The sequence below is a fragment of the Coturnix japonica genome, chromosome 9 (genome assembly GCF_001577835.2).
Source record: "Coturnix japonica isolate 7356 chromosome 9, Coturnix japonica 2.1, whole genome shotgun sequence".
NCBI classification, from domain to species: Eukaryota; Metazoa; Chordata; class Aves; order Galliformes; family Phasianidae; genus Coturnix; species Coturnix japonica.
Window position 1 is genome coordinate 8789082 of NC_029524.1, and position 27701 is coordinate 8816782.

General features: G+C 39.5%; 1 protein-coding gene across 6 annotated transcripts; it reads right to left on the bottom strand.

Annotated features, from left to right (window-relative positions):
• Positions 1 to 198: 198 nt before the first annotated feature.
• GK5 (glycerol kinase 5) lies at positions 199 to 27601 on the bottom strand. Of its 6 annotated transcripts, XM_032446729.1 has the most exons (18): positions 22346 to 22532; positions 21960 to 22053; positions 19694 to 19769; positions 19131 to 19224; positions 18118 to 18249; positions 16676 to 16751; positions 15984 to 16045; positions 15818 to 15891; positions 15419 to 15479; positions 14436 to 14562; positions 13700 to 13804; positions 11700 to 11785; positions 10844 to 10879; positions 7852 to 7955; positions 6695 to 6754; positions 4537 to 4670; positions 1005 to 3217; positions 199 to 909 (listed from the first exon to the last, which is right to left on the bottom strand). In XM_032446729.1, exons 1-17 carry the CDS (start codon positions 22475 to 22477, stop codon positions 3081 to 3083), a joined length of 1590 nt encoding a protein of 529 aa, XP_032302620.1. In that variant the 5' UTR covers positions 22478 to 22532; the 3' UTR covers positions 199 to 909; positions 1005 to 3080. The 6 variants fall into 6 exon arrangements, with proteins under 6 accessions (XP_032302620.1, XP_032302621.1, XP_032302622.1 ...); XM_032446730.1 differs by lacking the exon at positions 13700 to 13804 and having other exon boundaries at positions 22346 to 22533; XM_032446733.1 differs by lacking the exons at positions 199 to 909; positions 21960 to 22053; positions 22346 to 22532 and adding exons at positions 23811 to 23961; positions 24048 to 27601 and having other exon boundaries at positions 2210 to 3217.
• Between the last annotated feature and the right edge of the window lie 100 nt (positions 27602 to 27701).

The window sequence follows — 27701 nt, forward strand, 5'->3', positions numbered from 1 at the left end:
CTCACATAGCTGCCAAGGCCCCAAGCAGCTCACAGTCAACACAGCAGGCCGTGCAACGCAGCAGGCCGTGCTGCGGGAAAGGAAGGCAGCAGAACAGAAGCCAGGCAGAGTGCCTGGTTTCCTGCAGTCCTCCTAAGTTCCATGTGCTAAACCCAGATCTGAACTCAAATACTGCCTCAATAAAAAGTCATGTGTGTCTTTAAAACTTCTTTCTAGTTCATTTGGTTATTTTTATGCAGTGCTTACAAAGTTATGTCAGATGCTGTGATTACAAGAAAAAGGCATTTAACCATTGTGGAAAGGAGATGGACGGTGACTGCTGTAGCTGGCATTGGCTTTCAGTGCCTGCAGAACGAGCTGCCTTTGTATGCACACACTGCTCAGCTTGGAGATGCTGAAATGGTCAGTTTGCAGTAAGCACCACTTGTGCATGGTTCTAAACCAACCTGTTACTCCTCAGAACTTAGACACAGCCCAAACTCAGTCTCAGAAGGAGATCCACACTGAACACTGCTGTAACAGGTTCCTTAGCTCTGCAGGGAGTCAGTGATTTCCTGCAGTAAGACCCACACTTCGGAAGCTCTGACGCTGCTCTCTGGTTGGTGGCTCAGCACAACACCGTGTTCCCCATCTGGTTGATACTTTCCAGATCATCTCCCCTTTTCCTTTTCATAACACGTTACTTTGCACTGTTTGCTCATTTCAATGCTTTGTGAGCCCACAACCCATGCTGTAATATCAACACACACCCATAACCCCCACAGCCCACATTTCTCCTGAAGAATGAGCTCAACTTGTCCGTCTCGCTGTAAAACCTCAAACTAAAATGTGGCCCAACCTCTGGGTTGACATACTCCGACCTGCAGTTTGTCTGAAGAGGAAGCGACATCTTTGCCTGTACCTCTGGGTCTGGAACGGTAAGAGAGAAAAAACACAACAAAAAGAACGTTTAAAAAACCTATCCTTATTTCATGCCCCACTGACTGGCAAGAAATGGTTCTTACCTTATTTTCACAAGGCTGCTGTTCAAATGGTGAGTCCCAGCTGCTCCCTGAGCCCGAGTACATGGCACTAGCTGAAGGATCTTGCTACATAGACCACAAAAGACTGAAGCAGCAATTTGTTATTTTCCCTTTGGAATTTCTTCCAACAGAAGCACATGTACGAACACTCTTGTCAAAAGCAGGTAAGAGAGAATTAATTTTTCATAAAACTAACTGCGAAAGGAGAGAAGAAAATGTTTTTGTAAATGGTGGCACAGCTGATTACGTTGAAATGTTACACATCAGTGACTCGACTGTTCTTCAGGAGAACTCACACTGCATCAGCTCAGAGTAATTTCAGTTGTTTGAAGATAGTTTTTCTTTCCTTCCTACTTACGTTATTAATCCAACGGCTCTGAGACCTCACCAAACCTAAACTTTTTAATACCATCTTGTCCCACATATCAGGAGTTGGAGTTGGTGATCCTTATGGGTCCTTTCCAACTTGTGATATTCTGTGGTTCTAACACATGAGACTGTATCATCATGGATAAGAACTGCATCTCAATTAGGCAGACCAACCATTGGCACCATGTGCATCAATGACGGCAGGATGCACAAGGAGCATTAACACATCTCTCAGCTGAATTCCTCATCTTCACATGACATGAGGTCCATTGCTGCCCAATCCTAAGTAAAACATTTGCAGTCTCAACACAGTGCATCTCTTAAAATGATAGTGCTAAAAATTAGCAATTATAACTTCTTTTTATATCACTACATTTACTATTAAACTGATCCGGTACCAAACCAAAATTGCATGTATTTTGGCTGTACTGTGGTCAGTGTTGCCAACAGAATCAGATTCAGCTCCCAATAAACAGCTCCACTGGGTACAAAGCGTGAGAACCCCAGTCAAGACTATAAAACAACATAACTACAAAATGAACGCAAGTCATGAGATTTCATCAAGGGGGTCACGGGTGGACATTATCTATAGGCAGACTTGGATTAATTAAACTCCTTCAGTGTGAACAAAGTGCAGAATAACTACAAGCAAGGCCACCACCTTCTGCTCCCCATTCCAGACTGATACCCTTCTCTTTTTGGTCTGGTAGAGCATTCTTGTCAGTAACGCTTTCTGAAGTAGGAAATTATGATCTGAAACTGATTTATACACAGTCCTGAGAAACTTGTAATAATTTAAGATTAGTGATAAACACATGCATAATTAATTATGTTTCTTTAATTAGTTTATTTTAAAAATATAAAAGTAGTAACTTCAAAAATAGACTTTCAACCCTGTTTTTTTCCCAATAATAATAGGACTCAGTGATGGGCTTGAAAATACTAACGTTACAGATTTTCACAAGTTAAATGCAGTTACAGGTATGCTAGCATTGATATTAATTGTGTCATATAATGCAGTTCTTGTCTGTATAAAATTTAAAAAACGTAGCTACAAATTAGACCGATTGTAAACATCAGCTACAAAAATCCTGGAAAGAAGCATCTTTTAAGGAGTTCTGAAAGCATATTTGCTTTTGTTTCTCATCTTAATTTTGTGCTAATCCCAAGGCACCACAAAAACCCCGTCACACAGCTGGGTCAAATGCTTCCTTACAAAGTCAATCAAAATGTGTGAGGAAGCTACTAGCCAGGCTGTATCTTGGTACACAATCAATTTCCCACGTCCCCTCTAAATAATTATATTACTCTTAGAAATACTGAGGGACGTGTATGTCCCTCTTCAGATTCCTCAATGGTTAACATATCAAAGCTTTTAAAGATCAGATGGGAGATGAGTTCCTCAGTAGAAAACACATCATAGAAAAAAAACCTCCCAACATATAAAGTGTGGTTTCAAGCAGCTGGGCCACCCAAAGGGGGTCATTGAAGGGACATGAGTGCTGCATCTGGACTACAGCTGTTGTGAGGGTGATAGGAAGGTTCACTATGGAGTGCTAAGTTATCCAACAGCAGGAAGGTTACCAAAGGACCTTAGAACTTTTATATATCATCGCAAATTCCAGTTACAATTTTAACCATTCTGTTAGTTTTATAATTTGATTCCTTCTATCTCCCAAATGTCAATTTCTACCAGTGCAAGGAGCATTTCACCGCTTGCATCCAGGTGTCCATGGCAGGTTTGTATTCCTTCACATCCTTCTGGGGCTCAAAAACTGCTTCTATTCGCCTCAGCTTCTTTAGCTGTTCTTTGTCAGTCCAAAGTCCTATAAACAGAAAGTTCATTCTCAAGTTCCACTACAAATATGTTATTTTTGAGTTGTTTTAATTTACTTACAAGAGATCCAATCCAGAAACACAATAAGAAATCACAACAGCTTTTCTTTACTTAACCAACAACTTTCTCAGAGGGAAGCACATGTTTTTTTACATTGTGGAACTCTTTTCCAACAGCATCCACTTGTTTGGAGTGCTGACAACAGCACATCTGCTTAACTGGGAGAGTTTCCAAGGAACAGCTCTGGAAGACTGAAGTTCACTGTGCCTTCAGCCACAGGTCCCTCTAAATGGCAAGGGAAACCAAAACTTAGCACTACTGGCTTTCCTTGTGCCCTATAAAGTGCATAAATGGCAGAAGACAGCTGCTGTTACATATTCAGATTAATTTATGGTATTGAATCGCTCTTGTTTGTCAAAGGACCTTTTTACAATTTTAATTGCTGGACAAACCTTACCTGAGCATGTAATTTTTATCTTAGTTATGTTATTTACATAGCAAAGCAATTTACTGAGGTACACATCCATCTACAAAATATTTCTCCATTAAAAAGAACTACCAATAATTTGTAGTTTAAAGTCCGGTTAATTATATAAGCCAGTTCTTTCTGAGCAAAGATGGATTCCCCTCCACCCCCATTCATTTATTGTATAATTCCATTCTACTTATTTCCATGAAAATCTCAAAGAATAAAGGCTCAGTTCAGAGACGACAGGGTACAGCTTCACAGTGCTGAACATGAGCAAGGCAGCCTCCTTGTCACATGATCCACCCTCACCAAGCACTGCTTCACTCGGTATGAAAATGGAAAGGGACTCATGGTGTCCAGGTCAGTGAAGAGAGAGGAAGAGAAGAGAGGGTCCACCTCACTCCTCCAGCACTGTATCCTTCTAAATGCAAATGAACCCTAAAACCCATATGCAGATACTTTTCACATTGAGCTTCCTGCTGCTAATTTCTGTAAGGCTAAAGGATAAAACTGCTCAGCAAATTCAGACTTTGCGATGAAAATATAAATATGGTCCTTATTTATGTATGGCCCTATCACCCATTTCTACGGTCCATCAAACACAACAAGCACTTGGATAAAAAGAACTGTACAAATGTGAACACATTTTTACTGCAGTTTCCCATAAAGAGAGTGAAGTAATCCACTGTGGACATTCTACAATCATTTTAAGTCTATGCTATTGTTTTACACTGTTGTTTTTTGTTATTGTTTCTTTTCCTGATGTTTCTTCCTTATCTACAAACATACATATTACCAGAGAAAAACATGAATTTCAGATGATGTGTTTGTATACGTACCTGATGCAAGACCTGCGAGAAAAGCTGCACCAAGACTAGACATATCTGTATTTGAAGGCTTTTCTATTTTCTTATTAATCAAATCTGAAGTCATCTGCATGACAAAACTGTTATTACTGACACCTCCATCAGCTCTACAAGGAGAAAAGAATAAAAGATTATAAGAAAAGTAGGAGTGTTTAGTTCTAATGCTTATTTACCACTGTTTCAGAATACAGCTCCTGAGGTTTCACAGATCTTGCACAGATCTTTCCATTACTTATGCACTTATGTTTGGGCAACAAAACCCTGCAGCTGCTTAGAAAATTCGACTAATTCAAATGCACCAGCTGGAATGTTCTATACCACAAGCATGTTTCAAGAAAATTTTTGTGTATTTTGGATGTTTCTAAAAATAAAACAATTAAATACTGCCTGATTGGTGAGGTTAACAGCATTCTGCTTATTTGTATATACAATTAAACTGGGTTTCAACCTCTACCCTATGGAATAGAAACCCTCTATCTGCAAAGTCATGATCTTAACACCACTGACATGCATTTTCCTCATTCTGTAAAAATAAAACATTCATTTGATTCAAGCTACGAGTTAGGAAAATAAAATGAAGTTTGCAAACACTATTTGACACAGCTTTGCTGCTGAACATTCAATCTGTTCAGTACATATTCTACCAAAACCTTCCTTTGTGGCATTACACTGCAACGTGCAATTATTTCACTAAACAACTGAACAGGTTGCACTCCAGCACTCTACAAAGCACTAAGATCATCCTTGTAGAGACCACTGCAGACTGCTGTAACACAGAACAAGACAGCCTTCTCAGTGCTTGCCTTGGTGGTGTTGAGACAAGCAACAAGCAGTAATAGGAATGTATAAGACTAATGAAAACAACACCTTTTTAGGAGCTTGTAGGAGGCAGAGGCTGGGAACAAAGGATATAGGACAGTAGCTAAAAAAGGAATGAACATACAGAGGGGTAAGTAACCTCAAGGCAGGATAAAACAGGATTCAGAACTTACAGACTGTTAGTAAAGATAAGAGGACAGAAGAAAGGGAGTAAAATTTACACTCTATAGAAAAAGCCATGAAGTGTATGTCAGTACCTTCTAATCCTTAATCCACAAGCTAAATTCCTACTAATATTAGCAAACTATATTATAGAAACAGCAATTTTGTATTAATAAATAAAACAAAATGCAATAATACAATTTAAAGTTTACACTACAATGTAAATTGAATCAGAATTTCCTAAGGAATCACTGCTACTCATCACTACTGCATTGAGCCCAGCTGTTTCTGTATCTTGACCTACTGAGTTCCAGTATGCGATGGAACACATGAACTCATACCATCCCCTGCCTTTGTGCTTTTACCATCCTTCCACCATTCAAAATTCTCATTTCCCATCTGTCCACATGCCTGCCAGTCTACAACTCCCATTGCACGGGTATTCCACCCATGGGAAGTGACAGAAAGTCTCCTCACTGTTCTTGATTGTGATACTGCAATGACCCCTGGCTGTCAGAAGGAGAACTTTGGGAAGGCTTCTCTCATCACGACAGGTTGGAAGCTCTAGGATAAGGAGTATGTACAGACCAAGTACCTACTAAAATAAACAGGGTAGTTTTCCAGCAACAAAATTCTGCTAAATCTTTCCAAGAAGTTGCCATCAGCCTATTCCAGGGACTACTACTGCCTCATGAAATTGTCCTCTTAAAAGACTGAAACAAAGCCAACGTTATTCCATTTGAATTGTAAAAACATTCTTCCCTTATACCTCAAAAACAGGTCCAGTTTTAACTAGGTCTTCAAAAACAATAACTCTGTGACAGACCCCACATAAAAAATTCCAGCACAAGAGGATTTTCATTTAAAGGGTAGGATGATCTTTGTAAAGTCATTGCTACACGTATTCTAACATGGCATGAAAATAATTTTATCTTAGAGCAAGTCCTTACTGCCTACTGATAACCACCAATGCCAATCATTTATTAATACATGACCCCTCTGCGCCAATGTTGAAGTTATATCAGCATTTTAATTGGTAGCAGTCCATTTCTCAGCAGCAGAGTTCTTACATAAGATAAAATACATAATAAAGTTTACACCTGTTTGTATCAAATTCTCACATATCTAAATGAAGTTACGAGAAACTTACCGAACAGTTCGAAGCGGAATGCGTACCTTCTTCACAATGATATCAAAAAGCTGTTTGTTTCTTAAAAAAAAAAAAAAAAAAAAAGTTCAATTAAGTGTTATGAATTCCATAAAGTGTTTCCAGATTCTACATAGTCAGAAAATAAAATACAAGGCAAAAAATGCCTCAGTTGTGTCAAAACCACTGCATAGTTAACAAGCTTCCAGAATGCTTAAGAAAAAAAAAACAACACTCTGAAACTCCGTAACATACCATTAAAAAGGCACATCACATTTTACTGCAAAGCATGGCACCATGGAATGTACATTTATTACCTGCTGAAAATGATTACAGGTTTTCATTTACAGGCAACTGTTGATACAAGAAGTGGTTTAGAGTGATGAAAGCACACTGACAGTGTCAACTGAAATTTCTCCAACTGTTCTTTAAAGTGAACATCTGAAAGCTCTAAGTTTGACTTGTTCTGAACCCCAAACACAAAGGCTCTCTACCTTGTTTTTAAGAGATGCAGGCTCACTGCATCTCAAGTTTTTCTCACAAGGAAGAAAAAACTGCATCTGAGAAAGCTGCAGTGATTCAGAGTGTTGTTACCTTCTCCAGACACACTAGATTCAAACTGCATTCACATTCAGTTCCAGTCATACTGGCTGGCATTGCAAGGCAGAACAATATGTTTCACAGTCATCTAGAGGTGTGGTCACACCTGTGACTAACTGCAATATTTTCACCCTTGACAGTTGGATTGGTAGTGCTTTCCAAATATTTCAACATATCTAAGGTGCCTATTACTGCATTTTATAAAACACCAAAGATTCAAACTTCAGCCAAAGAGCAAATATGGAGCGCGCTACAGCTTCTGACAGAACACTGTCAGGAAAGTCAAGACAAATTTTCAATGAAGTATTTTTAGAATTAGTCAAAAAGAGCATAATTTAAGAATCTCTGTATGGCAACTTCATAAAAAAAACTCCAAACTAATACATAAATGCAAGTTTATTTGCAATGTGTTAAAAAGAAGAGGCAGCTGAAATTCCTTTTCAACATTACTGCAATGGATGATTACAATTGGTACTTCACAAACCGTGGAAGTAAACATATCTATTCAATACTGCTGGTTGAAACAAAACCAAGTGTGATAATGTCAAGCAAGGAATTACCTGAAAGCTACAGATTCCAGAATAGCTCGTACAAGATGGTTTCTGGTAGTAGTAGGTTTCAGCCCCATGAAAGAGGCACATAAGGAGGAATTATTTGCAGAAACCTGCAGAGAAGATTTCACAATGAGTTTGCTGAGTTACATTTGAAGGCTTTTGAGAAAGCAGTCAAATAATAAGAAAAAAAGTAACTTACGACAATTACAGGCAGCATAGTGAAAGAAGAAAATTGAAAACAACATGTGAGCAGCATATAGTGTTATTAGCTATAAAGCAGTGAATGCTTTAGCTTCTCTCAACTGCAAAAGTGTTAAGTAAATTCTTCCAAAACTGACGTGCTAAGTAACACTAACATCAATGTACACGTGTGCAGTGTACACGTGAAGTACATGGGACAGTGTGCACTGATACTGCTGTTATCTGGCAAAATTGCACTTCTTTTTTTAACCCCCTTCTCTAAACAGATTTACAAATCCATTTGTGTCAGCATCTACTGAGCGGAGCCAAGCAGACATTACAGTTTTCACAGTGTTCTAAAAGAAGGAATGCTGACAAGGACAGTAATCATTTTTATTAGCTTACACCACAGTCTGTTTTCAGTGACACCGATTAACAGTTTCCAACAAAAATTCTAATGCTCACTAAGTTGTCCTTTTTGTACGGGAGGACAGATTGATAAATCTCCTCTCCATCCCTCCACTCCTTCGACAAACTTTATCACAAGAAATAAGTATGCTGGTCCTGACTGGTTTGTGACAATGATAAGTCATATTTTCACTAAAGACAGTTTTTGATTTGAAACTATTCTTTCTAGTTTGAATTTCATGCTTATGTAAATGTGTCCATGCATTTTAAAGTAAATGAAGAAAATGCTAGGATATGAAAAAAAATAAATAGGTATGGATAGGTACATATGCAACAGCACCAGAATGGAAAATACTGAACTGGCACTTAAATAGAAGATCATGATCAGCAACTACCAAAAAGCCTGGCTTTCTAAGCAGAACAAACTTTTACTTTTGAAGTCAAAGAAAATACTCTTTTCTTTTCCCACATACATAAGTACCCTTTCCATTCTAAGAATGGAACCATCTGTGCCAGCCCAGAAACATAATGTAAGATTCAGTGTTCACAGATTTTCATAGAAAACAAACCTGAAAGCACGCATTCAAGCTCTGAATATGCTTGAGTGTCTTGAAAGAACCAGCGGGTTAAATTACTACTCATTTCAAAACAAAAAAACAAACCAAAGAACCAGGAAGTGATAGTTGTACGTATACATTCATATAGACCAAAAAACTCTGTTTTTGCTGCTACTACCAACCCTAGGAAAACTCCTAATTCTGATAGAATAAAAGCAAGAATGATTAATACACATATTCACTCAATTTCCTGTCTGCTTTCACAATGATGCTCCTTTCAGTGTTCTGCATCACAGCAGTACAATCCAGTAACAATTGGATTTGTTCTTACTGCCTTTATATGGATAAGCAGAGAACTATTTTACTCTGTGTAGGAAATGAACATACAGGCTTCACGAAAACCCTCCGTAACTGCCATCACTGTGCAGTCTAAGAAGCGCTACCATACGACCATTTGTGTCAGCATCCAGCCAGTGACGCTTAGCAGCAAGCAGATGAATTCAACTCTGTTCATGTTCCTTTTCAGACCATTTGATCCATTCAATTTCTACACTAACACAGAATCTCTCCCTGCTGGTCTACTAGGATGCTATTAATGGCTACCAGGTGTCAAAAATGAACAGAAATCCAGCCATCTTTTCATTTCTTCCTCTTCTTTTTTTTTCTTTTTTGAAGTATTGTTCCTAAATTTGGACTAGGAATATTCAAACGAGGAATAAAGATGACAGAATCTTCTTGGTGTTTACAACCAAGCTAGCTGAGGTTCATTCTGGAGACAGTGTCAAGACAGCAATGTGGGGAAAAAAACCAACACATGCAAAGGAACACAAACCAACATCTCCAGAACTTAAATATTACTGGAATTAAATGGTCAAATATAACGTTCAGACTAATATTTGTCTGTGTTAGGAATCCTTTCTGCAAACACTGCAATATGCCATGGCTCAGTACTTGCTTATTCAGAGTACAATTTCTCACAGTAAATGCTAAATGGAAGCATCTTAGCTTTACTAAGTTTTACAGTGCTAAAAGTAAAGCTAATGATTAGGGCAGTTGTTTGACAGAAAGTCTCTGGACTAGCTGTAGGTGAAAGTAATTATTTCTAAGACATTAACCTTGGGAATGATCAAATTGAGTGTTGTAAACCAGTGAAAAATCAAACCCCAAACTTTTACATCCATACAGAAAGACAAGCTGCCAAAAATATTCCATCCAAGACACACGTATTCAAAAGCAATGAATCACAAAGACTTCTAAGAGGAGAAAAAAAATGTTCTGGTGATTTTTGAAAGTTTTCATTTCAGTGTGCCTGGCCAACCTGTTCAGTAAGTGTATAAAGTTAATATTCCAAACGACAACTTAGAAAGCAAGTCTACACCATGAAGTTTCTCCAGAACATCAACACTGACTAGAAAACAAATAATTGTTGTGGAGAAAAATGGCTACTTTCATAGTGACAAACACACAATGTAGGAACAGCTATGCTGCAGAAAGCATGCTTTTAGTCACAGCATCTCATGCTGCTCAGGTAAGTAGCATAACTTAACACAAAAGGTTGGGGTCCATGCAGCCTCTAGGTCAGCAGCAGCTACATTAGCAAGACCTGTTCATTCTCATTCTGTATGAAGGCCTGTCTAGGAGCTCTGACTTGCAGCTCTGTCACTCTGTGGTGACAAATTAGAAATTATTATTGCCAACTGTGAAGCCCATACTGGAAGCAACTGTTCTGCAGCTGAACAGGCAGTATGTCAGCTCTCCAGCTATCACCATTTGTCATCTAATGTAATTAACTGCAATTCCTATCAATCCCAAACCAGATTAATATGCTACAGTGAATTGCAAAAAAACATCACCTTTCTTGCTGCCTCTGAACAGGAACAGTATCTCACCTCCATAATGAAATGCAAAGTGGATCATGAAACAGAGGAAAGGACAGACAAGAAGATATACAGTCTTTAGCATAACTGGAAAGCAAGATGAAACAATCCAGAGCCACAGATCTAGAGGGAAGCAACTAATTGTACGAAGCTCCTCAAATACAGTGGAAAATAAAAGAAACCTACAGGAAGATGGAGACTAAAATGCTGAACTAATTCCAGGAAATCCTTACTATATGCACTGTGTTCAGTAACAATAGCAACAAAGCACAAAACCTACTTTAGTGGGAATAAAACTAATTTACGTTAAAATCTGTGTAACCAAGACACGTCTGTCTATTGTTACCTTTGCCTTTCCTAACATCAGGACATCCAATCTTATTCATATTTAAGGTCCATGTTTAAATACTCTGATGAATCACAAACTACATACTGAAAAGAGGCAGGATAAAATGAATTATTTTAGCACAGTACTTGGAAACGCTATTTCAATGAAGGCTCTGTATGAGGCAGAAAAGATATGGGTTCAGATTCTCTGACACTGTCTACCTACTGTGGACACGTCACACAGTTTATCTGTCAGGTCACCATCTGCACAGTGGAAGTAATTTCCTACTTAGTAAGCTTTTTCTCTTGCAAGGGAAAGCTCTAAGCATTCTTACCACAAACATCCTCACATGATGTGGTGAGAGACAGAGAATAAAAACATGAATATTAGAGTTTAAATATGGTGTTAAGGTGTAAATTACTACATTGAAACGAGACAGAAGTTGTAATTTTAACTGAGCTATTAAGAACATATTCTTAACTATATTAATAACTATAATTTTACCTGAAAACCTGGAACAAAACAAACGCCTTGAGAATCAACAATACTCCGTGCCATTTTTGCTGTTTCATCTACACTGGTGAAAAGATCTGTAAAGATGCATAGTACATATGCTTTTATTGTTTATTTCAGTTTCTTTAAATACTATTAAAAGACAAAAAGCTAGAGTTGGGCCACCTCCTTGTGCAATACTTCCCAGTCACGCCCCTTTGGAATATTTCTCCATTTTGTTCTAAGGGAAGTCAACACTTCTCTTGTATTTCATGTCCAATCACAGACATTTAAATGAAGACTAAATTTAAAAAGACCCTCTCCCGTCTGTCACACTACAGCCTTTTAATCTTTGTGTCCTGTAAAAGATCATTAGCTTTCCAGACAAACAGATCTAAACAGGCGTTGAGATAGCTAACAACAGCACCTATGCTAAAAAAAACCCCTAGATGTTAAAAAACATGGAACACATTTTCCTGTTTCCTCTGCAAAGATGCTGTTACTGTCAAGCTAAACACCAAGTGACTACAGAGGAAATCCTTACTACCCATCATATTTTATCAGCTCTCAATCTCTATGTGCATATATATATTTATTATTTTTTAAACAAGAGACTGACAAGAATATCAGGTCCTACTATCACCACTCTCACAGAGGATGCTGTAACTGTAACTGGATGACTCCTTTCAAAACTCATTACAGACATCCCCTCTTGAACTTATTCTTCACTCATATACATTCCTTAGATGGCCACATAACACACCATCAAAAGACTAGAGATCTCCAGTAGAAGATACCTACTGTTTTGTCTTGTCTAAGAGGTAAATCCTCCTACCAAAGATAGGTTAATGTAACTCAATTTAAAAAACCCTCTTGGAAACTTACCAGGACTTTCAATTTTACCTCCATAAATGTTTGAAAGTTTTGGATCATACAGTGCCCAGACTAATAAGCCTAAAGCATATCTTTTCTTCTTCTTGCACTCGCTATTTCTGAACCATATAGTACTTCTATGGTAGGATAGAGAGTGAAAAAGACTGAGTGAGAACTGAACTATGTGTGGAAATGAACTATTTCCTCAAAAAATTAATGGCTCTGATGAACAATGAAGAATCAATATAAGTCCTAGTCAGTACTTAAGGGGATATAAATCTGCATGTATATGCACATATTCACCAGAAACTGAGAACTCAATTGTGGAAGTTGGTGGCAAGGTGTACTTCGGAAAAGCCTTTCTCAAGATGATCCAAAATTTAGGTCATAAACTCCTTTTCTGCACCCCAGTAAGGCTTACCAAGTTTTTAAGCAAGACAAGTAAATAGTGTATTAGAACACTGAGAAAAATTCTCCTGTAAACGAATTTCTCAACATCAACTACTAGAAGGCTACAATACTCTTAGGCTTTTATTAAACAGATGTGCAAGTATTTTCAAGTTTATAGCTAACCCTGAGATGTAGAGCTAACAATCTCCCAAAATCTCTAACCAAGTATTTGCAGGTTGTAGCATCTACAATTACGTTAACTATACTGAACTGACAGTCAGTTCCTGTGCTTCTTCTCACGCCCAAATACCACAAAACAACCAACACCACAGAAGTCTCCTTTATACCATTTCTATTTAAGTCTGGATACCAGGTTAAGAATAAATAAAAAAATGTTATGCTCAGGAAAAACATATGCTCAGGAGTAAAACATCTCAGGGAAATAATAATACACATAAAGGATGACCTCACAGACAGAATTGGAAGAGGATATCATTATGCAAAATGAGTGCAAACCAATCTAAGGCATCTTAAGAGGACAGAAATGAATTCTGCTAAATCTAAACTATCTGCAGTAAACACACTCACCAGAGAACCTCCTGCAAAGACTGTGGATGTCCCAGACACGTAGGCTAGTTTCTTCAGTTACAGATAACACAACAAAGCTCAAGAACATAGCTATAGCCCTATAAAGCAGACTAACAAGTAGCAATATATTGCATCCTACTACAAAATCAAAACCTACTTACTTATATCCTGAGCCCATTTGATGGTAGTGCCAATGTTTGACACAGAGCCTTCAGTTAAGTAAACAACTTCTTCCCCAATCTTCCAACCAATCAGTGGATACAGACCTTAATTATTTTCCATGAAACAAAACAAAAGACCTAATTAAATTACAGTCCTTCCAGGGAAACACGGACAATGAATCCAACTAAAAACATACAGTATTTTTTTTTTAATTTCCTTCCAAGAATTAAAATAGCCACATATGAGAAACAAGCAAACTCGGCAGACCATCAATCAGTGTTCACAACTACAACATTTTCAACACCAGAGAAACCCATTTTTAGTATTTTAAAACAAAATTAGTAATCGCTAAGTACGCACTTCAAAGTACAAGGGCTCAAGGGCTGGAACTTATGGTGACCCACTGGAAAACTTTGATGTGAGAAAACAGAGCACCAATCCCATACATTTCCATTCCTGTACTGCACACTAATGCTACCAAAAATATCACTAGTAATTATATATGGTGTCTTAATCCATCTGTTTTTATTTTTTCCTCTGTTTTTCTGTTCTTAAGAATTGTATTTCAGGACTACCAAGACTGCCATTTCTAATTAAAGATTTTCACAGTCCTCTGTCCTGAAAACATTTTTAAGCTGTCTTTCTACAGCTGAAGACAGAAGGCTGAGCACAAATTTTTTATTGTCATCATTAACAACTGTCAAATAAAATGAAATTATATAAAACACAGCTTACCCCTGTGTGAGGCAAAGAGACTCCCTCCTGTATTAACATTCCAGAAACCACCCGTACCCATTGTCAGTTTAACATCTCCTGGCTGAAAGCAGCATTCTCCAAACATTGCTGACTGCTGATCAGCTACCTGCAACAAAAATGTACTGACAAGTTAGCCACCAGTATGTAAGGCTGCTGCATTTTAAGATATCAGCGTAAAAAAAATTTCAGTGTATTAAATACAAATAACTATTCAGAAGTGAACTGAGCATACAGAACATCTCTATACAATTTCTCAAGTATTTGCATGCCATTCTAACACAGTCAGATTCATCACTAGAGGCAAATTAAACCATGTTTTAGTTCCAACTTCCAAGACATAAACTTGCAATGCTGAATAACATGTCTTGAAAATAAGAACTCTATTGTTTGAGCCTTTTATAAGGATAAATGGGGCTTTTGCAGTCTCAAGGAGAAGGCAGCAGACTGGCTTCAATTTCTCTAAGCACAGAATTCTGAGTTCTTAACTCCCTTTTGACCTGCTGCCCCTCCTGTACCAAAACATTCCAGGATGATGGTTGGAGTGGATCATCTTAGAGGTCTCTCCCAAACTTAATAATTCTATTAATTATTAGTCTCATGAAGCCAAGTCAGGCTGTATCCCATTGCAAGACTGTATCTAAAACAAGTGACTTTAAGCTAAAGAGAGATTACCACAGCTTAGAATAGAACCCAGGTCTGTTAAATGCTATGTTCAGTACTTAATCATTTGGTCATCTAACTTCAATGGGCCATAACCTCTATAAATCCCTTTCCACTCCTCTCCTCTGTGCTGTAAGCTTAGCCTCTGAAGCAAAACTTAATTACTAATTCTACTATAGTTAGGCCACAGTGAAGGAACAGGGAACACATACTAAACAAGCACATATTAAATCAGAGCCAGATAAATAAATACAGGTACAGAAATATAAATTTAAGTAAAAAAAATAAATATCTTCACTCACCAATGCCATTATTGGAATAGGTACCCCAAATATTTCAGGGTCAGCTGATCCAAAATTGAAGCTTGAAACAAATTTCATGAGAAACATCACAACCCTGAATTGACTTTTTTTTTTTTTAAAAAACAAAACCAAGACATACAAGGCCTGTACCTGTACATAAATTAAAGGCAATGCTACCTCTATTGTAAGGAAAGTGTTAAATCTTTAGCTTTAAGAATTATTGATAGTAAAAATAACATTCCGGATGTAGGATTAAAATTGCACTTGCGCACATAATCAAAGTTTAAAGTATTTTAGTAAATTTCTATATCACTTGTCCTGTGCAGGTTATGTAATATTTTTATAGAAGCAGTTGATTTAATAGGTATCATATTCTTAAAAATAAAGCTTCACAGTTACCTTGTGTCTTTCACTGGAGGATAAATAGACATTGGAATGGAAAGTAAACTGCACAAAGTGGGGTTCCAACATTTCTGAAATAACAGGAAATAAAGCAAAAACATCAGAAACACTCTTGCAGTGCAACAAATGGCAATAATGTTCATATGGAATCAACAGCACGCACCGTGAAGGGTTCAAAAACGCCTGTAGAACTGGCATTGGAGTAATCTGTAGCAAATACAGAACCTGGTAAAAAAAAAAAAATAGACAAAAGGTTTCAGATGCCCAAATGTTTAAGTCATTATAAACATTTTTTCTTTAAAAATCTCCTCAGCTCCCACAGAACATAAGCATCTACAGGAAAGGTCATGCTGAACACCATCACTACACCAAGTACTCTTGCTGCTTCCTGCGAAGCACATATCCTAACTGCTTCATTTTACTCTCACGAAGATGCTCAAAAAAAGAGCTGATCACTGACTGCATTGCATTCCATTATCATCTACACCATGGCTGAATCATCAGCCCTCACACAGCGAGCGGTTCTGGGACAGAACCTTGTCATGCTTCCACATTTCTCAGAATTCTTGGCTCTTTTGTTTTCACAGATGCTTTTCTTCAGTCAACACTGGTTAGTTCTAATGATTATCTTTAAATCTTTAATGTTTTAAAGGCTGATTAGACACAGTAATCACTTCCTTTTCCGATTACCCTTCCAGTGCTCAAAAATTAATTCAGTAATTCAGTAAATATTCACCATCAATTAAAGAAAAGCATACACCATCAGAACATACTTAAATTCAGTGATAGTCATGAGTATCACTGTTTAGATTCCAGTACATTTTATTAGCATTTAAGAACAACAGTAACACCCACCTTTAGTCAATCTATACAGTAACCACGTGTCCACTGTTCCAAAGCAGCAGTTATTCTTTTTGGCAGCTTCATCAGCCTGGGAACAAATACAGAAAAAAAGGTTTCCATATTGGATACAATAAAGAGAAGCATATTCCCTAACTTGTTTTTCATTTTTCTTTGTTGTTACTGATAATAACATCCTTAGAAAGTAAGTCTCTAATACCCAGTATTTCTTCAAAGAAGTGCGATCCAGCTCTGCAAGTAGTATTATCCTACAGAAATACTGTTCATGATGCTAATAGAGAACAAGGACGAGTTGTAACAGCTGCTGCAAAGAAAAGGACAGCAATTAATTCTTAGTGCAGTGGAGAGCTGAATAGAAGAAATGAGGACCAGAGCATACTGTACTGAAACACAGAATAACAAGAATAGAAGGAATATGTCTCTTTCATAATATGTACTCAGGCAGAGTGAAAACAGAGGAAGTATTTTCAGGTTTATGAGGTCAGAGAAGAGTCTAACTGTTCTTTTCTTTGAGATTTTTATCCTTTAAAATGGGAAAGCGATGTTTCATCTAATGCCCACTGACCAATACTGCGTACAGCCACAGAACTTAGAAAAAGAACATAGAAATTAATTCATATGAGAGCATGACTGAGTGCACTATTCTCCGTAACTGAGAAACATGTTTCTGAGCTTTTTAGTTTGGTAATCATTTATTCTAAATATCAGAGCCCGAAAAATCTATGGAGAACATTCATCTCACACCAAAGCCCCAGCAGCTGCAGATCTTTTAATTCTGTTGTATTCCTAATCCACAGCTCATGTTTTCAACAGACCCAACCTAAATATACACATAAAAACTATCAGACCTTCTCAACAGCTAGGCTTATAGCAGACAAACTCACTCAAAAAAAACAAACAGAGGCTTCTTTACACAAGAAAGACGAAAATGGATGATCATAATTTTATTAAAAAATAATCTGAACATTATCAGAAGTAATAAAAAAAATTGAAGTTATAAATACACTAAGAAAACAAGGAAAAGAGTAAGGATTAGAGCAAAGAACTGAGGAAGAAATAGCTCCAGTGGTCATTGCTCCATTAGATTAAGCCAGCACAACTTACTTTACACGTGTTTTCCAATTTGAACTGCAACAAAAGTGCAACTAATTAGCATCTGATTGTTCAGTATGGTAATGCACAGGTAACTATAAAAACTGGAGGGTCCAGACTGGCAAGGTGACAGTGCCAGCTGGGAACGTGCCATAGAAAATAAATGTGCAAACAACTTTAAACAAAGTCTAATAACTAAGAGCAGAATTACGCTAAGTGAAGTACTTTGTTTTTGTTTTTGTTTTTTTTTTGAGGAAAGGAACAAAAAGCCAAACATGCAGAGGTTATATCAGCAGCCATTATGATGGATTAAGGAAGTTCCTATTTTTCCTTTTCCAGCTTACCTCAGGTATGTTTTTAAAGACCCACGACAACTTCATAGAAGTCTGATGTGTTGAAAAGGTAAGAAAACTTGGAGCCAAATATCGATCATTTCCAGTAAAGAAATGAAGCACTGTAAAAATAACATGGATTACCTGTTTCAAAAGAAAACAGTTACTTCTTCAATCTCTTCCTTTAAATGTTTCTTATAAATTAGTACTAAAGGACGACAATACAGACAAAAGCTATGCTCGTGCTCAAGTTCTGTTAGATAATCCTTATATATGATTTCAGTGGCAGCCTGCCCACAACAAACACCAAAGAGCAGCTGCACCAAGCAGGTCTGTCTTGTTCTCTGCATGCCAGCAGAAGTCAACAACAATATTACAGACAGGTCCCCTGTCTGAGCACAATGCACAACATGGCTGACAGTATTACAGTTATTCCCTTGACAGTTCTCCTACAGCAAAAGCAAGCTCAATTCTGTTTTAACAGAGGAATCTAAATTTAATCATTAAAGCTCCACTCAAAATATGTGACAAAATGCAGTTTTTAGCTCGGTTTTGTTATACTAGCACGCTTACAAAAAATAACTTCAGTTTTCCCTCCCTGAGTAACATTTCTTTTAAAAGAAGCACGAGTAGCACAGAATGCACCCTCCTTAGATGACCTCATTAAAAAGAAAACACAACGCCCAACGTGTTGCCAACCACAAATTACCTACATTCAAAAACTGTTTCAGCAGTGTTAGCATGGGACATTTTTACACAACGAAGAGACTGAACTGTAACAGAACACACGTCAGACTTACAGACAGCTTTTCCCATAGTTAAGTAACTTTGTGTGCTTTATTTTTTTTGAAGTACCATTTTCCACACAAATCTTGTTTACTACCTTGTTAAAAGCTTTAGGCTGCAGTGTTTCATATGAATACGTTTACAAAGCAGTTGCAGAATTTCATATACCATCCTCCTGCTTCCTACAAATGAAGCAGTTGTAATAAATTCAAGCAATACGCCGCTTAGCAAAGCGTTACCTTCAGCAGAAGGGACCTGTTCCAGGAATTCACAAGCTCAGCACTCCTTAAGTCTTGCCAGCTTATGAAATTATGAAAAGGTTTCCCCGTCCTCCTGAAAAACAGCATTGGAACATCCTCACTTTCAGACATAGAATGTATACAGCCCCACCTCGAAAGTCAGTGTGATACACCACTTCCAACCACAACATTTAACAGCTGGTCAGTTTCTAACACAAGTGCACGTCTTCATGTTGGGTGTGAGGAACTGGCAACAGGCACACAGACAGTGTGGGTACAAGGCTTCTCATTGGAATTTTGAACAAATCACAGAACCATAAAATCAGAGAATCACGTAGGTTGGAAAAGACCTTCAAAGAGCATTAAGTCTGACCGATATGTATTAATTTCTTCCAAAGCACCAAAACAACAATTCTGAGCTGTTGCAAAGTGCAGCTTTACCAACACAACACAGCATGACTGATGCTGGCTGCCAGATTGAGTTCAGGATTTCTACAAGCTGTTTCTGTCCAGATCACGGCAATGAACACAAATTCATTTGAACTAACACAGCGTATACATACTTGTGCCATGTGATGAAAGTGGATCTTTGCGTTGAGATGCCAAGAGCAGCAACTTGCTTCATGTGAATTCCAGCAGCTAGAAAATAAGAAGAAAACAAATGCAAAAAAAATTGAAGAAAAATCAAAAATATGACTTCTCTAACATAACTTTAAAATGCATGGAATGCAGGAGAAATAAGCAGAATACAGGTCAACACAGACTGGGCACCTGAGTGGCTACACCAGTGAAATAACAGGGAACTCTGAACCAGACCAACTGATAGCAAAGGCAGTAAAGCTGCACTGCTCACAGAAGTGGCACTGACCCTCTGTGCCATCTGAAAGGCCAGATGGGGCCTCACTTCAGCAAACTAGAGACAGGCAACCTGCAAGGCACTAAGACTGTCATGCCTACATGTAAGAAACCAATTAAAACATGGGTGTCAAAAAAGCACAGAGATAAAGAATAAATGTATTTACAAGTTTAAAAACAAAGGGGAAAATTCACAATAACCAAAAGGAAAGAAATGCCATAGGGAAGCAAAACTAAACCGTTTTTTTACATCAGTCTTTGGTAATTACCTTCCTCATCTTAAATATTACGTTCCTTAAGATTTTATAATTAATTACAAGAAATTTATTTGCACCACTTAATCACTGAACATAACTAAATATACTTTAAATTCAGAAGCAGAAAAACGTTCATTTGGATACAGGCACGTTTTGTTGCTGCACTTTCAAATAACTGGAGCAAAACAGTTTTTCTAATACAAAAACTAATTATAACTAAATTATAACTAATTATAACTAAACTAAGTATTTAAATTTGTTCCCAGCAATTTTTAAAGTGGCTCTGGTCAGTTTCCACAGTACCTCCATGCTTAGAGAAGAAAACATAAATGAAAAAATGATACAGTGTAAGATTCTGAGTAGTCGTCTGACAGGCTGTTGTGGCCAAAGCACTGCTGATCTGAAGGGCCCTCAGCCCAACTACTTGAGCAAACCCTGAGTTCAGTGAGTACACCCTGACAACTGACACCCTCTGAGTGACACTTCCAGAAGAGCTTTCATAGGAAAAGGGCCCACCTGACCTGCTCACTGCTCCATTCGCTTCTGCCCCATCCTCCCCCCTGCCCACAGACCTGGTGGTTCTGCTGATAAGGGCAATCAGCTGAAGATCAAATCAATGCTTTTGCAAGACTGTCAGCTTCACCTGCTTGCACAAGCACTGCACAAGCAGTAGGAGAGTAAGGGAGGTGGACGTAGGAGTGGGTGGCTTGGAACAGCAGCTCTGCCCTTCCAGCAGCAGCAGGTATGAACTGAAGATAGAATCAGACCAGAACTGCTGCAGCTCGCTGCTGGCTGGTGTGGCACAGCTTGCCCTTCCCACCTCCAAGAGCTACGAGCTGCTCCCAACACTTTTCTTGTGTCAACCACAAGGCTCTTTTGGTTCCTCTGTGAATTGGCCTTATATCCATTAGAGAGAAAAACAAAACAGAAGGTATGGGCAACTGGGGAGCTGCTTCCAGGAAGGACCAAACCTCAGAGAGGAGCGGGACAATGCAGCCAGAGGCACATTCCACCTCAGTGCACACCAACCAACCTCAGCTCACACCTACACGCAGACCCACATCTCAGCTCCATAACTACGTGCCCCTGTGCCCTCCCTCTGCCATCAGCTGTCACTCCTGCCCCAGCACCACGCCCTTCTGTACGCTGGCACAACTGCTGGCAAAGCTCTGCTGGCACAATCAGGGTGTGGTGATCTGATAGGGGAAACTGCCGCAGACTTCAGCACCCTGGCAGAAAGGAGGGTGGGACTGCTGCTCTGACAGCGCCGTGGGCTCAGGCTCACGTTACACAGGTGCTTAAACGTGGCCTGTTGATAGAACACACAGCAGCAGCTTCCCCTTCTAGCAGGGACCAGAGAACCTCTGCTTCCTTATTCAATCCACAGAACGGGCAAGTAAGGAATAAAAGGAAGAGCAGGCTGTGACGGAGGGCACACACGCAGTGCCTTGTTCCTGTGCAGCAGTGTGCACAGCAGCCCTGTGTTCTGTTCACAGCGGTGAGCAGGGCAGCAGCAGGGCACTGTGACCAGTACCATTGTGTGACTGCTGCTGTGCTGCACCCCAGCACGGCCTTACCACACACTACATGCATACACTCAGCTGTGTATTTCCAGTGTGATTTTAGCAATAAGTACTAACTGCAGCTGACCAGCTCGTTAGCTGACTAGTTCTGGCAAATAAGCAACAACCTTCTCACAGGCTCCACGAGCCGTTACCTTGTACAGCCTCTTTTACGACACCGACAAACTGACTCCACAGAACTTCGGGATCCAGTTCAACCCATCCGGGCCGGGGGTACAGCGACTCCACCTGCACACAGGAGACACGGCGTCACCGCGATCCTCGCGCTCATGCACCGTGCCCGGCCGCCCGCTGCCCGCACCACGCCGGTACACGACGGAGCGCCTTCCACCAAGGGCCGAGCGGGTCGGGACACAGACACGGCCGGGTCGGGCCGCACCTGAGCGGCGCTTGGAGCCCACACCGCGCTCCACAAGGCGGGACGGCGCGGCCGCAGCACCGCTCGCGCAGAGCCCGCAGCCCGAAGGCGGCTCGGCCCCACAGCCCCAAGGCGGCTCGGCCCCGCGCCCCCCCGCGTCACCTTCCTGCAGCTGGAACCTCTGACGGCGGCCCCGCGATCATAGACGTGGCACTTCACGGCCGTGCTGCCCACGTCCACCCCCACCACGTACAGCGCGGGGGCGGCGCTGCTGCCCGGCTGCCCGCACGGCATCGCCCGCCACGCTCCGACTGCGAGCAGCCGCCGCCGCCCGCCCGAAAGCCGCCTCCAGGCCCCGCCGCGGGGCGGGATCCCGCCGGCCTATGGGCGCAGGGGGCGGAGCGCGGCCCTGCAGGTGGCGGCTGACAGCGCGGGATGAGGCCTGGGGAGGGGATGAGCGCCAATGGGGTGATATGGAGCGGGACCGTTCCCAAGCGGTGCCACAAAGGTGCCCTCCGCACCGCACATGGAATGGCTGCTGTTAAACAGAGCCAGCGGAAACGAGCTGTTGGATACGCTTAACCCGCGACAAACACTCCAACTTAGTCTTAGCCTCAGAGCTGAATTAGAAGAATTGGTCACCGGGTCTTAACTAACATTTAATTAGAATAGGAAAAAGCAAACAGCACTGAAAATATTTTCCCCCTGAGACTCAGAAAAGTTGCACTGCAAACAACCCAAAGGAATAACTTCCTCGTGTTCTTGTACCTTTAAACCAGGAATAGCAAGAGCAGCAGAGGTCACTGGGACAAAGGTTCGGGCACCTTGAGCAGTGCTGGGAGCCTCCTCCCCAGGGAACGGCTCCTTAGGAAACCACAATCTCTTCATTTCCACACTGAAATCAACAGCCTTTTATTCAGACCGACAGATATTAGGTACATAAGATAAACCTGCCTGCAACCCTGCCCACAGCAGCGGGGAAAAACTCTTCCAACATAAGCCAATCTATGCCTCCATCATCTTAAATTCCATTTAGCAATTTAAAAATAACTGAGATAGGCCTCAAAAAGAGCCATCATTCATCTCCTGTGAAGAAAATTAACTGACCCAACTTGTACAGCTGCTCTTCACACATAATCTCAGTTATGTAGCACGTGTAAGAGAATTGCTCAATTTATAAGACCTTATGAAATACTAATTTTATATTATTGTTCCAGTTGCAATGTGATAAAAGAAATGCGATACAGGAGACAATGGAGGTTTTCCTCAGGCAGATGCAGCCTGCCTGTACACAACTTACCTGGCACAAACTTATGTGATTTTGTCATAAATAACAAATTCCACTCAATTGCTATTTGTTTATCCCAAACTTCTTCCCATAGAGAGAAAAATCTAATTGCCAGCACACATAGAAGACCCACATTCATCTTAGCAGAGGTCAGAAGCATTCATTTGAAGTAAGGATGTTCTAACACTCTTCAAAGGTCTTCTATATTGCACTGTAACAATGACACTAAGCCTGCACACCCCTAAGCTACCATCCTCATCTTTCTATGTAAATGAGAGCATGCATGTGTTCGCTGTTGGTTTTTTTTTTACTGTTCCAAATGGCAGAGACATCACACACCTGGAGTCATGCACCAATTCCTCACACTTCTGTATCTTCTGTGCTGGAATCTTCAGTTTCTTTGGTCTCTGGAAAGCGCAATTATTCTCATCTCTTACTGCAGTATCAAACACAGTGAAGGAGTGGAGGCACACAAGGAACCCATCCAATACTGTAAGCAAAGGAAAGGAGTTATTCCAAACAGCAAAACATCAGGGATAACAAAATATTATCTCAGGCAACAGAGACAACACCCACATCATGAAGAATTTATAAGAGAAGTCATCGTGCTCAGCACAGTTCTGTCAGCAACAAGGACCCTCCAGAGGGTTTTCCAGTTATCCAAGTCACAACAGGCCATGAGAGCTGGGAGTGCTGCAGATCCTGCAGGAATTAATAGGAAAAAAAACAAGCCAGGCTTCAAGTGTGAATCAAACTTGGCACTGGCACCACTAACAGAACTTCAGCAACCAGAACAGAGGAGAACAAGACCCAAAGCCTGTAACGCATGCTTTTTTTTACAATTTCTTTCCCTTTAAGGTCCATTCCTTTCCTTACCTGTATTTTGTCTCATCAAACTCTGTACCCATTTCTTTAGCTCTAGCAGTTTAAGAAGTTTCAACGTTATGTATTTACTTCAGTGTCTTCAGTCAGTTTGCTTTTAAGAATTCCTCTCTTTTGCTACTGGTTTTATATCCTACATAGATGATTCTGCAAGCCTCTCCTGGAAAATTAACAGATGACCCAAACTGAAAGTGATGAACTTCTGGCAAATTTTACTTCAATAATTTACCATACAACAGCTCTTGGTAGTTCCTCCTGCCACCACTCCTCTTAAAGTCAAAAGACACCACCACCAAATCAGCTAATCCAGCAATTTAGCTTCACAAATGAGTTTTAGGCAGTGATGGGATGTTCCTTAAGCAGGTCCACTCTTGCTACATAATCCTGCCCTCACCCTGCCCCACTGTTGTACCAACACAGCTGCTCCTGTGGTTCCTCAGTGAGCTGATTGAGCTGAAAAACAACATGAGGGAAAGTTTCAATCAGATGAATTTCTTGATATGATTCATAATGTAGCAACAACACAAAGAGTTTGGCACAATCAAGTGGGAACAAGTCACATGAGGCTGGTATAGCCAGCCTTCTCACTACAGAACTGCATATTGTAACTGCCCACACGAGTAAAGGTTTGCATTGAAGTGCCTGGGACACAAGCAGTCCTTCCTTTCCACAAGCTCTCCAACAGAAGTAACATTTGACAGAGACTAAGGTGGATCTTCAGCCAAAGTTTTAAGTCACTCATGTGTTAAATTATTTATATAACAAAGCAAGTGAAATGATAAGTGTTTTATTTAACATTCCATTATTTGCCCATGCTTTTAAACCCACGCAAATGATGTCCACGTTTGGGCATATTCTACATGCATATGTAAGACAAAGTCTGTCATCCTCTGCATGTCTCTTAAGGAACTACAAACAGCTTTGCAAAACAAAGGAAATTACGTTGTGTGCATGCACTGTTTCCATTTATGTATCTATGAGTAATGAACGTGGAAAGTCAGGGCCAAACAACTCTTTCAAAGAACACTGATTTCAAAGGTCAGAAATTCAAAGCAAAGACTAAAAAAAGGAAAATGACCATAAGGGAAGCTTAAGGACAAGAGAATGGGTATTCTGGAGTCTATAGGGATGAAGATATCCTTTAGTATTGGTTCAGTAAGACCAAGCCACTTTAAAATAAATAATAAATAAAGCATGAGGAAGCAAAAAAAAAAAAAAAAAAACCACAGAAATCTAGAACCATCTCAGTATAGGTTCAGTGAGCTCAGAAGTTCCAGCAGTTCTCCATTTGCACTTACTTGTACTGGAACCACAATTATTCTTGCCTCACCCTGTAACCCCTACAAGGTTTCTGACTGCTTTTTATTGCCAGTTACTGGCACAGAAACTACATGCTGGCCTTGGATTGCCAGGCTTGGTCTTTCCAATGCAAAAAAATAGAGGACTAAGGGTCATAATTAACTTTCATAAAGCAATTCTGATGCATTAATCATCACTGACCAAATTTTATCAGGAAAAAATAATTAGTTTTAATGGAAAATACTTTCTCTGTCCTTTAAAAAGTTAGTTAGGTTTACTGTTTACACTTGACCTGTGGACTACCTCTGTTCTTTTTGATTTGTATTACCCTTCAAAGCAGAAATAAAACAGGACAGTTTTTAATCACAGAGAAGAATGTAAAAACCAGCAGTAATAAGGAAACTCTGTTGGAACGATGGATTCTTAATAATCAACAGCTACTTACCTCTCGATATCTTAATTACAGTCTCAATATTCACAGGTCCTCATGCACCTAAATTTGGATTGCTTGGGCCAAAACATGTACTCAACCTGCCTCTGTGCCCATGATGCCACCGTGTTTCTTCTCCAGAGGCAGAGAGAGAAGAACATAACTCTGTCCATAGTAAAGAAGGTAAAGAAGGCCTATTATGGAACACCTATGCAAATCACATTTCTAAGAGGGGAAGAAAGAGACCCCTTACTGGAAGTAACCAGTTCCAGATTTGAGTTTCTTCACTCTTAGGGATCATCTGTGTAGTACTTCAAATGAACTAAACTAAATTGAACAAGAGTAACTTAATTCTTGAATGGGAACGGCTATGCAAGATTTATTATGCACAAACCAATATGTTTTAAAGTTATCCCTTAAGTCCATTTTCTTTAGTGCTGTGTATTGAGACAGGACAAAGCAGAAACTGCCTTACAGGAAACCTGAAGTACGTACAGTCCAGCAACTAATCTGCAGACAGGCTAAGAAATGCAAGACCTTATCCTGGCATCTTCATGTTGAATAACGTGACCTGAATGTTCCAAGACTTGACTGTGCAGTTTTGCACAGAATATAGTTACACTAAATTAAATAGCTGGTCATGTTAAGAGTATGCTCCAATCTTTATACCAGTCATTTTAATCATGCTAGTTCACATAACAACCTGTAAAAAGGAAAATACCAGATTCCTGCAAAAGACAGATACTAACAAAATTTGTATGTCACAATCAAAGGTACTAAAAATTAATCAGCATGGCTACACAGACTGCAGTGTTCATGATGCATTACAAAGGAACAAGTAAAGCTCGAACATACTACTCTTGGAGAAAGAAAGAAACAACATTCAGCATATTGTATATACATTCTATACAAAGTCAGACAATTATTTACCCTCTAAAATAATATCTGATGACACTAATTTGGCAGTTCTGAGTTTTAGAAACCTGCTATTATTATGGGTGAAGAAATCTAATTACGAAACATACTTTGCAATTTCTTTCTTGACACATATAATTACATTACATTGTTTTAGTGAAGATTGCCAATATGCTTCATTTAGAAGCCTTGTTACAAATAAGGTACCTGAACTTACTCTACTCTTGCAGAAACGTCAGCATGACATTTTGTTCCAGGTACAGAAAAAGGCAGTGTTCAGTTCTCAAGTACTTTCATGGCTTCTCCTGCTCTTCAGCTGACAGCTACCTCTGCACCTTGACAAGAATTCCTAGGAATGAACTTGCTGCAGAGCATTAATTAGATTAAAAAAATTATATCTAACAAGTGACAGACACCAAAGAAATTCCAGAAGACCACCATCTAGTTAAATGTTTTAGATTTCAAACCGACCAACAACCATTTAAACAAGACTCCAATCTTTAAGTGGACAGCAGTTGAAAGCCATCAAGAAATAGCTCTGAGGAGGTGCGCATTCGCCACTTATGGGAGTGACAGAACTGGGTCTTCACGAGACTGAATTTATATCTTAACATTTCCATTTGGAGCATACAGAAGTTCCCACATAGTATTTGAAAATAAAACAGTGAAAATATAATTTTTTTGATTTCAATATTTAATCCAAA